This window comes from Chionomys nivalis, chromosome X (assembly GCF_950005125.1).
Source record: "Chionomys nivalis chromosome X, mChiNiv1.1, whole genome shotgun sequence".
Lineage (NCBI taxonomy): Eukaryota > Metazoa > Chordata > Mammalia > Rodentia > Cricetidae > Chionomys > Chionomys nivalis.
The window spans coordinates 134,813,208-134,829,627 of NC_080112.1; the positions used below are offsets into that span (position 1 = coordinate 134,813,208).

The 16,420-nt window shown below is 41.0% G+C and overlaps 1 protein-coding gene across 1 annotated transcript; it reads left to right on the top strand.

Moving 5' to 3' along the window:
* Positions 1–14,549: 14,549 nt before the first annotated feature.
* On the top strand, positions 14,550–16,202 carry LOC130868650 (wee1-like protein kinase 2). Its single transcript, XM_057760794.1, has one exon. The coding sequence runs from the start codon at positions 14,550–14,552 to the stop codon at positions 16,200–16,202; it is 1,653 nt and encodes a 550-aa protein (XP_057616777.1).
* The last annotated feature ends 218 nt before the right edge of the window (positions 16,203–16,420 follow it).

Here is a 16,420-nt window from a genome sequence, read left to right on the forward strand (position 1 = left end):
CCACTATTTTAAATTAGAGTATTTAATTTATTGAACAGACATTTATAAAGTAGCTACCTTGGAGTTTTTACCTTTTATCTTATTTTTTATTATTTCTTTATTTTAAATTTAATTATTTCTTTTCTTTTTTGAGACTATAATATAATTTCATCATTTCTCCCTTCCCTTTCTCCTCAAAACCCTCCCATATATTCTTCCATTCTCTCTTTTAAATTCATGACCTCTATTTTTTTGCTATATGCATATATATGTACAAGTATATGTATTCCTGAATACATAAATATAACCTACTGAGTCTATATAATGTTACTTGTAGGTATATTTTTTTTTAGGGCTGACTATTTGGTATTAATAATTAATTGGTGTGTTCTGGGGAAGATCATTTCTCCCACTCTCAGTATTCTTTAGTTGTCTGTAGTTCTTTGAGTAGGATTAAGGCTGCCTGTAGTTCTTTATGTAGGGTTGAGGTCTTGTGGGCTTTTCCCTGTCCATCTTAGCATATATATATATATTTGTTGTCCTTGTGGAGCTAATGTTTAGGAAATCGTGTTGCTGAAACATTAAGGGAGTAGCTTCTGACATAGAAGATGTATGTATCTCCGTGTGGGTATGTGCATGAGAGTGCAGGTGTTCATGTCAGAAGATCCCCCAGAGCTAGAGATACAGTTGTTTCTGAGCTGCCTGACAAGCACGCTAGAAAATGAGCTCTGGTCCTCTGCAAAAGCAATACCTGCTCTTAACCACCAAGCCATCTCTCCAGTCCCCTCTTTTTATAGAACTGTTAATGATCTGTAAAATGACCTTCAAGACATTGGTAATCAATTATGTATTACATTAGCTATTGGATAAAGCAACTGAAATGACCATGTATGTTATTTAAAAGAAAGCACAGTTGCTATTTTCAATAAATAATGGAAAAGACAAAGTAATACACATTAAATCGGCCAACTTCAAAGTTGTAAGAGAGACAGTATTTCTTGGAAATTCTTTGTGTTCGTCTGACTCATCGGAAACTGGTTCTGTTATTTTAAGAATGTTCATAATTATGTTACATTCACTTACCCAAAACTCTGAAAACCCTTCAGAGAACATATCCTGCTAACGATGACTTGTTCATAAAGCTGGTGGTCATGATACACATAAATGTATTAGTACTATGCTCTGCATGCCATAACCCTCGCATTCAGATGCTGAAATTCTAATTCCCAAGGTTATGGTATTTGGAGGTGGAGCCTTTGAGAAGTGATTGGGTCCTGATCACAGAGTCCTCATGGTTGAGAATATTTCCTTATAAGAGAGAGCCCCAGCAAGACTTCACCCCATTTGAGGAATCAGAACGATGGCACCATCTATAAACCAGGGGGAAGATCCCACCAGACACTGAATCTTTCAGCACATTGATCTTGGATTTCCAAGCCTTTTTAATGGTGAGAAATAAATTTTGTTTATAATCTACTCAGTCCACGGTGCCTTGCTATAGTAACCTGAAAAGGCTAAGACCATCAAGTTGTGTATTATGTGTTAAAAATAGAGAGATGCAGAGTTAGGACCTTACTTTCAGGTAGGTGGGTGTTGAAGAAGGTGTTCAAATAGCTCCTTGGAAAGATCAGAGTAAGTTTCTCATGCAGACCAGTATTGTTTGGAAAGCTCACTAGATAGCCCTTTCCTATTCAAGAGGTGAATCACTAGTAAACTATGACTAGAAAGTTGGCAATTAGAGACCAAAATATTATTGTTATCAGAGACTGAGGCTTATATTTGTCCACAAGTGGGATGCCCAATGACAAACTCTTCAATTAGATTAGATAGCTCTTTCAGCATCCCTAGGCCATGGAAGAGTTTGCCCACTGTGGGTAAAGGGCTTGCCTCTGTAGCAGCGGAAGAGGATGGTAACTCTGGGGGAAACTTGTATTCAGAAATGATAGATTAGACAATGCAGGGTTGTATAATATCTATGTTGTAGGAACTGTGATATAAATGTATGTGCACATATAAATGGTCTTTAACTCCTGGATGTAGATGTTCAACATCCAAAATACCTACTCAGAAATCCCAGAGTTTGTTTCTATATCTACAACAGTGGATTGGTTCCAGGACCCTCTGTCAATATCAAACTATGCAGATATGAAGTCCTTTACATAAATTGGTATATTATTTTCATAGCATCTATGCACATATTCCCAAAGTTTTTAAATATTTAAATGCCTTGCAAATTCTCAGGAAATAGCTGATACTGTTTTGTTTAGAGAATAACGACAAAGGAAAGTATCCATAAATGTTCAGGACAGAAGCGATTTTCTTCCTAGCAGTCAGTTGTTTGATTATTTCTAACCAAGATACATAGTTCTAGTCACTTGGAAGGTTTTACATTAAATGATTAAAATGGCCAAAATTTTCTTTAATGTTTGACTAAAGACAACTTATTAAGATATTTCCTCTTGTAACATATCTGACTCAGGATGTTGACAATTTGGGAATTGTTTAGATTGCAGTAACTGGTTATTAATTTCTTAGATGCAATTTAAAAAATATTTTTGACCCAGTATAGCTGAATTTGTAGATTTAGAACCTGTGAGTACTGAAATCCATCTGTATACCATGGCTGGAAAGATTTTTACCAGCCCAGTCACCTCTGCACAAATGAGCTATACAAATCTGGCAGTCTCGCCAGCTGGCCTGGGTCTGAAAAAGCATGGGATAAAACCGGACTCACTGAACATAGCGGACAACGAGGACTACTGAGAACTCAAGAACAATGGCAATGGGTTTTTGATCCTATTGCACGTAATGGCTTTGTGGGAGCCTAGGTAGTTTGGATGCTCACCTTAATAGACCTGGATGGAGGTAGGTGGTCCTTGGACTTCCCACAGGGCAGGGAACCCTGATTGCTCTTCGGGCTGACGAAGGAGGGGGACTTGATTGGGGGAGGGGGAGGGAAATGGGAGGCGGTGGCGGGGAGGAGGCAGAAATCTTTAATAAATTAATTAATTAATTAAAAAAAAGAAAAATCAAAAAAAAAGACAAATCTGGCAGTCTGAGCAGTCTAACACATTTGAATCAGGGTCCTAGGTCTAGATTCTCACTGGTCCCAGGGCTGCCAAATCATGAAGAACAGTGCTGGAGAGTAACTATAAAATTGGCCAATCCAGCCACCAGAATTTTATCCATTTCTGATCACATAGACTTTGGAGTGAAGTTTTCTTGTAAGGAACTTGTTAAAATACACAAGAACAGAAAGTGGATTACCACAAGTAAGTCAAGAACATGTTTCATGACTGTGTTTATGTCTGCTTGCAGATAGATACACGCTTAGTAGGAGTTAGTCTACGACTGGCTTTTTATCCTAATAGAACACTTAGGTAAGTTTGGGGAATAGTAATATACTTATTTCTTCCTGTATCTCAGTGGTAGAGGTTACCAAGTGGAAGTAAACATCCTATCCACCGAAAAGCAGGCACAATGACCTGGGTCAGCTTATAACCTCCTTTCTAAACTCAGTAGTCAGGGAAGTTATTCCCTGACCACAGTGGTGGAGATATCAGATGTGTTACACCTACACATGTCCCTTTCTGTGGACAGGAAGACAAAGAGCATGGAATAAGAGTCCCTTCCTTGCTTGGCAGCGGTGGCATACACTTTTAATACCAGCACTCAGGAGGCAGAGACAGGCGAATCTGTGTGAATTCAAGGCCAGCCTGGTCTACAGAGTGAGTTCCAGGACAAGTTCCAAAGCTATAAAGAAACTTTGTCTTGAAAAAGAGAGAGAGAGAGAGAGAGAGAGAGTCCCTTGCTAACTATGGGCAAGCAGGTCTTCCAGAAAAGAGAAACTGCATACATGGAAATCATTGATACCTGATAACATGTCCAGGAAATTATAAACCATCCAATATTCCTGAAGTACAAAGGGAAACAGGAGAAATAGAGGAATAAGGGCAGCAAGGATCTATCATAGAGCCATACAATGTAAGAACTATGGAGAAATACTAAACAGAAAGTATGCTACAAATTCTTATATCCTAAATATCTCCTTGTTGACAGAAGGGAAGAGGGCAGTGGGAATGGAGGCAGAGGACCAAGAAAGGAAGGGAATACTGCCTCCGCCAGTGATGACAAAGTGCTTTAAATTAAAAGAGAGGTGAAGATGGGAAAAGGATGAATAATAATTTAAGAGAACTAGAGGGCTGGAGAGATGGCTGAGATAGTAAAGCGCTTGTTGCACAAGTATGAGGACCTAAGTTCAGGTTCCCAGCACCCATGTATATCCGTAACCCCAGTACTAGGGCAAGACAGGCAAATCCCTGGAGCCTGCTGGCTAGCAAATCTATACAATCGATGACTTCTGGGCTCAATGAGAGACTGCGGTTCAAAAGCTAAAGTTAAAGATAAAGGTATGTAACATGGCATCATTTCCATGTTCAAGTACACAAGTAGGCACATGCCAGAGAAAAGCATTCAATCTACAAATATTTAGTGAGCCATTAGTATATAATAAAGAAATTGAGATTACTCACTGTAAATGGTATGTTGTATTTCCAAAGGTGATTAGCACAAACAAATTTCCAAATCCTTCTTTCTGTGCTATATACATAGGGCTTAGGAACCAGGAGGGTTATGTTTCTTGGTTGAGTAGATGATCAACTTTCATTTGAGTAGTGCTTCGAATGTGGTAGTCTCTCAATAAATACCTGCTGAAAAAACGATGAAATAAATGTAGAAAAGGTCTAATATCCCTGTGTATTATTTATTCTTTTTATAGTAAGTTACCCCCAAAATTGGCATCATAAAGCAGTGCAGAGTCCTTAGTGAGTGGAGAACCAGGAACAGTTTAGTTGGGTGGTTCTGGCCCAGGGTACCTTGCAAGGCTGACATCAAGGTGTTAGCTGAAATTCCAGGTGTCTGAGAGCACGGGCAATTTGAGAATCCCCTTTCCAAGCTTCTTCAGACAGTGTTGGCTGGACCCCTCAATGGGAGCCTCTTTCTAGGGCTGTTTACAGCTGGCAGCTGGCTGGCCCAATACTAATAGAAGGATTATGGTAAGAAGTGTGAGGATGCTCTTTTTGTTTTGGGTAGAGTCCCTGTATCTCAGGGAGTTCTTGAACTACTACATAGTCAAGGCTGGCCTTGAAAGAGTTCTACTTCCTCCACCGCCTAAGAGTTGGGATTAAAAGTCTGGGAGAAGCTGAGGGAGGGAAAACTGTGATCAGAATATATTCTATGAAAAAAAATTTTCTTAATTAAAAGAAAGTGTGTTTTCCACACCGGACTCTGTGTATTTTGAAGCAAAAGACTGTTCCTCTACTAGAATGAACTTAGGTTTGTTTTTCTCAACTGTATCTCCACCACCCAAGTAAATAACAAGATACCAGGTCTGGTTTGGGAAAAAAAGAAGCAATAGGTTCATATAGCCCATTTTATTTAAACTTTGGTTCTGAGCAAAGTCTAACTATAATCCGGAGATTTTCCCTTGAAAGTGGTCAGTGTTTTCCAAGATTTGCTTCAGAGAGGGAAGGAAAAGAAGCATTTTCTTGGTTTTAAACACTTTCTCTTTTATTTAAAAAAGTTAAGTAACAAAATTCAAATGTTATGCTTGCCATTAAATTTGCTAAATAGTGATTTGTTCTAACTGCTGAGCTTCAATGACCATTTGATGAGTCAGATATGTGTCTATTTTCAAACTTTTATTTGTAAAGCCTCAGAGTAAGCGATTAGACAATCATAGATGTCCACAAGGAAAAATAGAGATAACCAGGTCAGCTTTTACAAGGCATTTGAAATCAAACTATCCCAGTAGGGAAATTAAAATTGTCCACTTCTGTATCAAATATGATGCAAAAGAAATTTCCAAAACTTACACTGTGGGTGTGAGCATTTTTACATAGCCTTTCTCCCCAAATGCTTCTTTAGGGCGGCTGCCAAGCCTGGCCCAGATGTTTTGCATCAGTCTTCCCTCATGGCATCTTTGCCTCAGCTGGCTAGCCTTCTGGGTCTGCTCTAGCTGAGGTTTTCTAAACGCCATAGGTCCAAGACCAAAGGCATATCTTAGTCCTTAGAGTTTTATCCCACCTTGGCAAGCTCTGGCTGGCTGGTAACCGTAGCTGTAAAAATCGCTTTTAAAGAATTGTGTGTAATGATCAGATTACCATTTGTCCTTTGAAGTCTGTCTTACATTGGCGCTTTGGATCTCACTCAACAAACCTCAGATTCATTTTGTGTTCAACTGCTGGACTGTGTGACCAAGTGGGCTATTAAATTCTTGCTTTGAGGCTAGGTTAGTGGAAAGGAGAGGGCTTATTCCCATCCGTACATCTTTGGAGAAAGATACTTCTATCAGGCAGCCCTTTCTTCCTTACCCAGCAATTATCTCTCTATTGAGTACTTAAATAATGAGGCATGATGGCACAAACCAGGGTGTCTAAAATACTAATGTGCACAGGAATTCCCAGAACCTTTCCTTTGATGAGACGGAGTCTGCACTTTTAATGAATTTCCACATGATGTTGGCCTGCAAGGTCCTTAAAGTTGATTTACTATGACAGAAACACAGTTATTCTTTTCAAGTGAGCTTTTCTAGGTTTCAGACACAATAGCTTCTCAACTCACGGTCTTCTTCTTTTTGTCTGTCTGCCCGTCTCAGGAAAATTCTCAAATTTCTCTTTGACTAAATCAGTTTAGATCAAGTAAATAGCATCGGAGGCACTTTGGATCGATGAGCCCATTGCTCGCTTTTAATGACTTATAGTAGGTAGTGGAAATTGGATGGGCATTTTTAGCAGCTGCCTTTTCTCTTTAAAATGTCAGCACATTAGCTGTGGTTTATTTACTTGATTTGAAATGACCAGCACTGCTCAGGAAGCACTCTGTGAGCTACTTGGAGATAATTAATCACATTGAATTAGTGATTGGTTTGTAAAAGGTTTCATAATGCCCGGACTTCTCAAGGTCGTTCATCATTGGTTTTATCAACTTCTCATCGTTATTTGTCTCTGTCTCATTGAATCCATGTCTTGCTGGTTCCAAAATCTCCCCAAATTCCCTGACCCACAGCACAATTGCAAGTAGCAACATGGAAGCACCATGGTTTTGAAAGACTGTTTCACCATCTTTGAGAAGCAAACTGGTGAAGAGAGACTGGGAGTGGGGCATCAATAGGCAGAAACCTAGCTATCAGTCTAGAAATATCCTCTTTTTATTAGAGAGCTGCTCACCAATCTAGAGGACTGGTCATAGCAGAACACTCTCTGTGTAACACAACAGGGGGCCTTTGTTGGATCTTCTTGCTACTTGATAATGTGGGGTTTCAGAGAAGGGAGATCAAGAGACCCGTCCTGAATCTCCTCTCTCTCTCTCTCTCTCTCTCTCTCTCTCTCTCTCACATGCATGCATGAGTGTGTGTGCAGATGCATGCACGTATGTGCATGCATGTGTGCTCACACCATGTGCTTGCTATCAAGGGAGAACATATGTGCATTTGTGTATGGAGATCAGAGGACAACTTCACATGCCATCTACTTTGATTTTTGTGATGGAGTCTCTTGTTGGCTTGCAACTTGCTGATTAGACTAGGCTGGCTGGTCCCTGAAACCCTGGGATCCTCCGTCTTTGCTTCCCCAGCCCTGGGTTTACATGCATTCCACCATGCCCAGCTTTTGAACATGGGTTCTGGGGGTTAAATTCCAGTTCTCATGCTTACATGGCAAGCACTTTACCAACCCAGCCACTGCCCCATCCCTTGAATGTCTCTTGGGTTGAGTACACTTGCCAGGATTTTTTCAGAGTCAATGTCCACAATAGAACTAATGCAATTTCCCAATGTCTGCCTATGCTGCTCCAGTGCCAGCCAGTGTGCCTTGACAGTGCTAAGGCCTTAGCTCTTTCTCTGGTACTCTAGTAAGTTAGGAAGATGTATAGATGACTGTGGGTTGTAATTTCATGGCTGACAATTTCTATTATTTTTATGAGAAAGAAGTTACTACCTTATGGAGTTTGAGTGTTCATCCTTTTCAGTGACCACATTGAACCTCAGTCTTTACTATGGTGGCATTACAGGCTAAGCCTCTGAAGAAATGACAAAGTCAAGAGCATGTTAACTTCTTTAATGGATTCATTCTGTTCTAGCAGAGGTTTTGAAGAATTTGAGTGTTTTGATTTTGTGTCCTTTTCCCATGTAAGAGCATATTTGTCCTCTTTGGAGGATGCAGCAACAAGCGGCCATCTTGGAAGCACAGAGAGACCAGGCCCATATTAGACCCCAAACTTTCTGGCATGCATCTTGATCTTGGATTCTTAGCCTCAAGAACTGTAAAAAAAATCCATATCCACTATTTATAAATAGCTCAGTATGGATTCTTGTTATAGTAGCACAAATGGATCAAGACCACACATTTTAGCCATGTTGCCCTGAACTGAGAAGTCCCAGGCACTACTCTATGCCTGGAACAGCTTCATTACTAGCTATTCGATGTTAAGGCAACTTCCATTACTTTCTCTCAGTGTTCTCATCTGAAAAAAAAGTGTGTGTGAATTGTGTGTGTGTGTGTGTGTGCGTGCGTGCACGTGTGTGTATCTGTGTGCATGTGTGTGTGTGTTTGGGGGTTTTTGTGTGTGTGTGCATGCAAATGTGTGTGTATCTGTGTGCATGCATGTGTGTGTTTGGTTTGTTAGGGTGTGTGTGTGTGTTTCTAAAGAGAGAGAGAATGGGTATGCATGCAGTTGGGAGCTGGAGAGGATCTGGGAGGAGTTAGGGAAAGGGCAAAAAATGATCAGAATATATTGCATGAATTTTTTCAAAAAAATACTACTGACAGCACAAAAGCAAACAACAAATGGGATAATAAATGCTATCTCCTCTATAGGGAATACCGTCCATGGCATACAGGAAGTGGAAAAGAAAATCTCTCATTATTTTAACACCACTCACAACAAATAAGTGCTAAATGTTCAGTGTGGACCACTTCAATGCAATCTCCTACTGGGGTAGCTAATTTCAATTGTCAGCTGGATTTAGAATCACTTAGGAGATGCACTCCTGAGCTTATCTGTGAGGGTGTCTCCAGAGAGCCTTCACTGAGGAGGAAAGACCCACCCCAACTGTGGGTGTTACCGTCCCATGGGCTAAGGTGATGAGTGATATTCACCTCCCTCTGCTTCCTAACTGTCGCTACTGCTCCAGCTGTATGGACCATGCCCTCAAGCTGGGAGCCACACCCCTCATCCTGTCAAGTCACTTTTGTCACATGTTTGTCACAGCAATGACAAAAGGAGCTATTTTACCCATTACCAGGGTTTGCCCACGCCATTCAAAACAGCTGGTCAATTACCTGCATTTAGTCAAACACATGGTTTGGTGCCGTGACAAGGAGGCCACATGTGCCTGTGATACCAGAGGACTGCAGATGGAATTGCCCTGCCTACCCTCCTATGGACGTTCTGGTGAGAGCATCCAGGAGGAAGACACTTCGAAAATTGTATCCCAATACCCTGAACTGGAACAAAAAAGAATATATAAGAATATGAAAGAATCATAATTCCTGAAACATGAATATACTACAATCCTGGCTTTTATGCAGTTTGGGTTTTCTTAAAAAACGTATATCATACAAGTCAATATTCAAGCATGTATCAGACCCACTGCTCTGAATTAGTGCACTAACACTCCAGAGATGATAGAGGATAAATTCTGCCCTAAAGATTTGCAAGTTCATATTGGTGGATCAAATAGCCACCATTCACTAGGAAGACAGGGGGGTTCCAGTACAGACTTGGAGTCATGGCGGTTCGACCAACATGACATGTCAACTGATCCATCTGTATTTGTAAATAAGCTTTTGGTCCAAAAGAACTCTGCTTTGATTCTACAATAGCCGAGGAAGTGTGCAAGCGTTCATGCATGTGAACAAGTGTACAGATTTGCTCTCTAGTCAAGTCTAAACCAAATATTTTTCGTTTTCTTATTTATTCTTTCAGCAAGTAATGAGAACATATTATGCATACCAGGGATTAAGCCCTGTTTACGAGTCAAAATTGTCATTACTCAAGCCGGAGTCCTTCAGGCAGTAACTACCCTTCATGAAAGTGAATTATATCAAGGTTAAAAAAAATCATTCTACAATTAGAGAAAATATCCACATCAGCCAATTTTAAATGCCTGCTTTAGTTTTACAAACACATTGAGAGACGGGTGAAGAAATGCAAAGTTTAAGTATGCACCAGTGGTTTTTGTATTGGTTTTCTTCATTTCTCCCAGCTTTTAAAGCCACCCTTCCATTTAATACATTTATTGCAAGAGATAATGTTCTTTATTATTCTGTACACATAAATGTATGAGAATGAACTTCCAAGGTGCATGACTCTTAGAAATGGTTTTCTGTATCTTTCCCGGGAGAAGCAGAATTTGACACCTGTCGTGGGCGTTACTGCAGTGGCACTCATGTTGTTACTACAGTATTGAGAGCTACCAAAAAATAAAATCAAAATACAATTGGATTTTCACACACTCAAATGCTGCCATTAGAATCTGTTTTTGAACTAGGCAGTAGTGGCATGTGCCTTTATTTCCAGTACTCAGGAGGCAGAAGCAGGCAGATCTCTGAGTTTGAGGCCAGTCTGGTCTACAGAACAAGTTGTGCTACACAGAGAAACCTTGTCTCAAAAAAAAAATCTGTTTGTGAACCAAGAAATAAATGTTGGCTTCAACCCCAGGGCTTTCCCGTGAGCTCCCTGGAAACTGCTGGAAGATGAGGTAAGGGAAATAGTTCAGAAAACTTTGAAATTGAAACAAATGACATTTCGGCCCTGTTAGTCAGGGGAGAACTTGCTATTTTTGCAAACAAACCTGCTTTTCCCTTGAAACTATTTTGGAGATAATCTTATTTTTCCTTGCTATTTAAAGGAATTTACTTGTCATTAAAAAAAAAGAATGAAAACATTCTAAGTCTCAGCCTCCAAATGCCTCAATGCATAGACAGTGTCATTACCTTTCCTGCTGTCCCTCATATTGCCTTCAACTGTCACAGTGTCGAAAATTCCCTTTGTGAACTTTTTCCCTAGACTTTTCCCTCACTGAGCAACAGTTGTCAACATTTAAAAATAGCCCAAACTTGTTAATTGGATAAAGAGTGAGACAATGGCAAGGATTTTTTTTAATTGTCCTGGTTATGTTCCTAATTCGAGAAACAGATGTCTCCACACCTTTCTACATCTGCGTGTTTCGTTATTTAAGTCAGAAGTTTTCAACTTCTTCCATAATTAAACACAGGATAGCATGGATCTTAACTGTAATTAACGGGAAACGAAATACGGTGGGCAAAGGAGGAGGCCATCTCTTTATTGGCTCCTAGTGGTTGGTTCCTATATCTATTTCAAGGGTCAAAAACCATCCTTAAAAAAATCCTTATACAGAGACATTTATTGAAGACAGAGCGCTTTTTATTATCCCCTGCACCTAAAAATATCAAAATGCCCTAAAGCACTAAATGAAAAAGGAAAGATAATTTTAATTTAGATGGTTAAGCTTCCTTCATTCTGGACAGTTCACACACCTAAAAACACCATGAAAATGTCATTTATCAAGTCAGTAATGGTTGCACATGCTTGTGCTTCCAGCACTTCAGAGGTAGAAGCAGGAGGATCAAGAGCTAAATAAAGTTCAATCTTGGCTAGATAGTGAGTTTGAGATCAACCTAGACCACATGAGACCCTGTCTCCAAACGCTAGGCAGCCAACCAACCAACCAAACAAGTCCAGGCCACTTATCAAATCATTACATCAGGAAAAAGAAAACATACCAAATTTACTAAAAATTTCAATATTGTAGTACCTGGGTTGCATATTTTAACTATTTTATTTTATAACAGTTCATCAGTAATAGTAAGAAGAATATGTCTCTGGTTGTATTTATCAGTGAGTGACATTTCATAATCTTCTATCATGGAAGGAAGCTTCACGTTTTCCATAACTAAAATTTGAAAGCAAAGATGTATAGAATGTCTGTCTGTGTTTGATGTTGTACGAAAACCTCGATGTGAGTAAAAGTGAAGCTTCTAAGGTATCTAACATATCAAAGTGGATACTGGCTGCCAGGTTCTCCATACATCCCTCAGTCCCTACCTGTTACTGGGTCCTCCTGGCTGGTACACCCCACCCTCTAACCTGAACTCTCCAGCTCAGGGACTGGGCTGCCCTTCCCTATATACTACAACCATTTTTGGTTACTTACTTTTTCTGTGTCTTTGGATCTCCTAGCTGTTGCACCTGGTTCCTCTCCCCCCACCCCTGTCTCCCATTCCTTCCTCCTCTTCCCACAAGGCCCAGCTCAGCCTAGTCAGAACCACTCAGGACTCGCTCAGATGTCCCTGCCTCTGGCTATAGTCTCCCATATATCTACGATAAACATTTTCCTCCACTATAAAAAAAAAATGAGTTTCTTAGATCCTAGAGATTCTGACTCAGCAAGTCTGAAATCTGCCTAGGAATCTGCATTTTCTCATCCTAGGTCATTCTGATGTGGGTGGGGGTAGAGACCATTTCTGGAGAAGTGGCTCTAGAGTTTGATGAGATATGTAACTGTGTGATCGAACTACTGTCTAGTTCCTCTCCAGTCACACCGCTGTCACTAAGTCTTCTTCAACTAAGATCAAAGGAATGACTTGATGGCTTGATAGCTTCAAATACACTCAAAATAATTCTCGGTTGCGACAGTTGTTGTTGTTCAAGTCCTCTCATCTTTTCGTGAAAACCTGCCTTCAATTAATGACTGTGCAAGGCCGTGTTTCCTTTGACAAGAACATTGTTTTAAGATAGTGTGGGGCTAGCTATTCATCCTGCTTTGAAATCCAAAGTAAACTGCAGGAACATACCTGCCATCTGGGGGCTTTGGAGGAAGACACATACAGGAGGATCCTTGGGACCCTCTAGGCTGCCAGGCTAGCCAGTTGGTGAGTTCCAGGGATACCCTGTCTCAAAAAACTCAAGTGGAGAAATGATTAAAGAAGACACATGATGGTAACCTCTGATCTCTCTGTATATGCTCACACACACGTGCACCCCCTACACACTAACATGCACAAAATAGGCATGCACACAAAGAGAGAATTCAAAGGTTTCAAGCCTACCATCATTATAGATCAGAACAGTGATGAAATCATTTGGGATGAATAGTCAGGCACATTATCTATACATCATTAAGAGTTGCTGGAGTGACAAAGGGAAGGGTTGGATGTAGATAAATATCGAGCTGTTTGGGCAATCATTGTATACTTTAGTCTGTTTTGATGAACACCACTACCCATTGCTGCTGCTTCTCTTTCAAAATAAGTTTAGATGTGTGTGTACAGGCAAGATTTGAGACGCCTTCTAGTGAATTATCGACTGCCTTTGAGTAGTTTGTTTCTTTCATCACCAGCACTTTGAAGCTCGAAGAAGAAAGGAGGTGCTGTGCCAGAGAATGCTTTTGCTTCCAGGGCATGAGCACTGGACCATCTCTACAAAGGAGGCTGGATCATCTCTACAAAAGAGGCTGGACCAACTCTCATAAATGAGGTACAGAGAAGAACTACTATGGGATCTCTTTCCTTCCTTCTTTCTTCCCCCCTCCTCTCTTCTTTGTTTGGGTCTCACAGAAAAGAAGGGAAGTGTGGCATAATGTATTACATACTAATAATTATTCCTTGAGTTCTTACAGCCATGCCATTAGTGGATAAATTATGCTTCTCTGTCATACTGGCTTTGAGGTTAGCCACATAAATTCAGAGCCGAGATTCTACAGTGAAAATGTCTGTCAAACCCTTCTATATTCTTGTCAACTAATATGAGGAGAACATGCCTTCGTAGCTGCTGATTCTAACGTGAGACAGAAGTCCCACATGCCTCAATATGATGTGAACAAAACCTATGGCAGAGAAGTCATAGACAATTCATCAACTTACGAGTAATAAAATTAATACTTGGGAAAGCCACTAAGATTTAGGGGATTTCTTGTTATGCAGCAGCTTCATAACATTAGCTGACTAATACATGAAGGTAGCTGCCCCTTACTCAGGGCTCACTTCTTGCCAATACCATTTATACTAGTTCCTTTATGCTACAATATTTCCTTCTGTAAAGGATCTTAATATTGCCAGTTTTTTTCATGAAGCATCATCTCTGAGAGGGTAAAAACCAGAGCTAGTCTGTGGCTGGGCCAAAAATTCAAATTTATAGATGCTCATGTTCACATATGGCAATTATTCCATGGCTTTCGCCTAACTTCCTGCACTTTACATTCAAGATTACAGCAGCAGCAACCCCATATAAAAACAACCTCATTATTTTCTAGAGGTATTTACAGTCCAGTTACTCATTGGGGCACTTAGTCCTATTTAGTTCTACTCTAGATTGAGTCATAGCCTGCCCATGAGATTTGTGATGGTAAAGTCCTCATTTTTGAAAATATTGTACTTTAGAAACCACAGAAAAACCTTAAAATAGTCTGTAATGGTTTGTGGTTATAGGTAGAAGAGAAAAGGTACCAGATAAACAGAAGGTGAGTCAGCGCTGTAAGGCTCTTCGCTGAGATGACTGACAGAGGGGTTGACCAGAGACTAAATAAGGAACTGAACTTCTTTGTCTGTGAAGAAGATTTTGAGAATGGAGGTCAGATGACAGCACAAGGCACCAGAGAGGTCCAGAGCCCAGCGTCTGAGAGGGATGAGGATGAGGAGATGGAGGATCCCAAGTCTCCCTCCAGAGATGAACGTTATCCTTCTCAGAACAGAGACATGGAAAGTGCAGGTCCCATCCTTTGGGTTCCAGTTTCAGCCCTTCCCATATGTCCAGAGACACCAAGACCATCCAGGAAGAGCAAGCTGCCAGTCGCTGACAACCTCTCCCCACCCAAAACTTCACTGAATCCGCCTGAGATGATTTCGAAAGAAAAACTCTCTGCCCAAAGCTCTAAACGTCTGAGACTCACACCTTCTCCCTTCATGGATGAGAAGGCCTCTTTGTCTCTGGTTAATATCAACCCATTCACTCCAGAGTCCTATAGAAAAGTGGTCCTTCAATCAAATGACAAGAGGAAAACCAGAGGCTCCCATGAAGAAACTGGAGAAGGGGAAAACAAATCAGAACAGGGGCTGCCTACTAAGAGAAGTATTCTACGAGAAACTAATATGGCTTCCCGCTATGAAAAGGAATTTTTGGAGGTAGAAAACATTGGGGTTGGGGAATTTGGTACCGTCTACAAGTGCATTAAGAGGCTGGATGGATGTCTTTATGCAATAAAGCGTTCTTCAAAACCAGTCTCAGGATTATCAAATGGTTTGGATTTGCAGGAAGTTTATGCCCATGCAGTGCTTGGCCATCACCCCCATGTGGTACGCTACTATTCTTCATGGACAGAAGACAGTCACTTGGTCATTCAGAATGAATACTGTAATGGTGGGAGCTTGCAAGCTGTGATAACCGAAAACAACAAGTCTGGTAGCCACTTCCACAAGGCCAAACTGAAAGACCTCCTTCTCCAAGTTTCCTTGGGACTTAAGTACATCCACAGTTTTGGCATGGTGCACCTGGACATCAAACCCAGTAACATCTTCATTTGTAATAAGATGCAGAGTGATTCTCCCATAGGTCCAGAAGAGGATGAAAGTGAGGCTGACTGGTTTCTCTCCGCCAGTGTGATATATAAAATTGGTGACCTGGGCCACGTGGCATCAATCAGCAAACCGAAAGTGGAAGAAGGAGATATTCGCTTCCTTGCTAAGGAGATCTTGCAAGAGAATTATCAACACCTTCCCCAAGCAGACATATTTTCCTTGGGGTTAACAATTGCAATGGCTGCAGGAGCAGAGTCATTACCCAGTAACGATGACATGTGGCATCATATCCACAAGGGGAACTTTCCAGACGTTATCCAGGAGCTCTCAGATGACTTTTATGGTCTACTCAAGAACATGATCCACCCTGATCCAGAGCAGAGACCTTCTGCAGCAGCTCTGGCCAGAAGTCAAATTCTCTGGCCCTTCCCGGAAAAGACAGATGAACTCCAGAAGCAACTGAACTTGGAGAAGTCCAAGGTAGCCATACTGGAAAGGGAACTGAAAAAAGCTCAGCAAACCCAGACAGCTCAGAGAGACATCGGCGATGGTGGGTCTCAGAGAGACAGCCACCATGGTGATCCTGTGATCCCTGGGGCCCACGAAGACTCAAGAAGCACAGACACCTGATGAGAGGAGTGAGTGAGGAGTCCTCAAGATTCACCAGTGGGGAATCATAACCACCCACTTCTCACCAGCCAGCCTTTGACCACAAGCCTTCAGAAAACATATTGGATGTAAGAATGAACCAGCTTGGATGCACAAAGACTTCAAAGGCCATCTGGTGGAGCATCCATAGGCAAGGCCACAAACTTCTAGGGTTTCTTAGCAATGATCTACATCTTCCC

Bases quoted from the DNA above. Each gene is read 5' to 3' on its own strand.
- LOC130868650 (XM_057760794.1), top strand. From the start codon at position 14,550: ATGACTGACAGAGGGGTTGACCAGAGACTAAATAAGGAACTGAACTTC.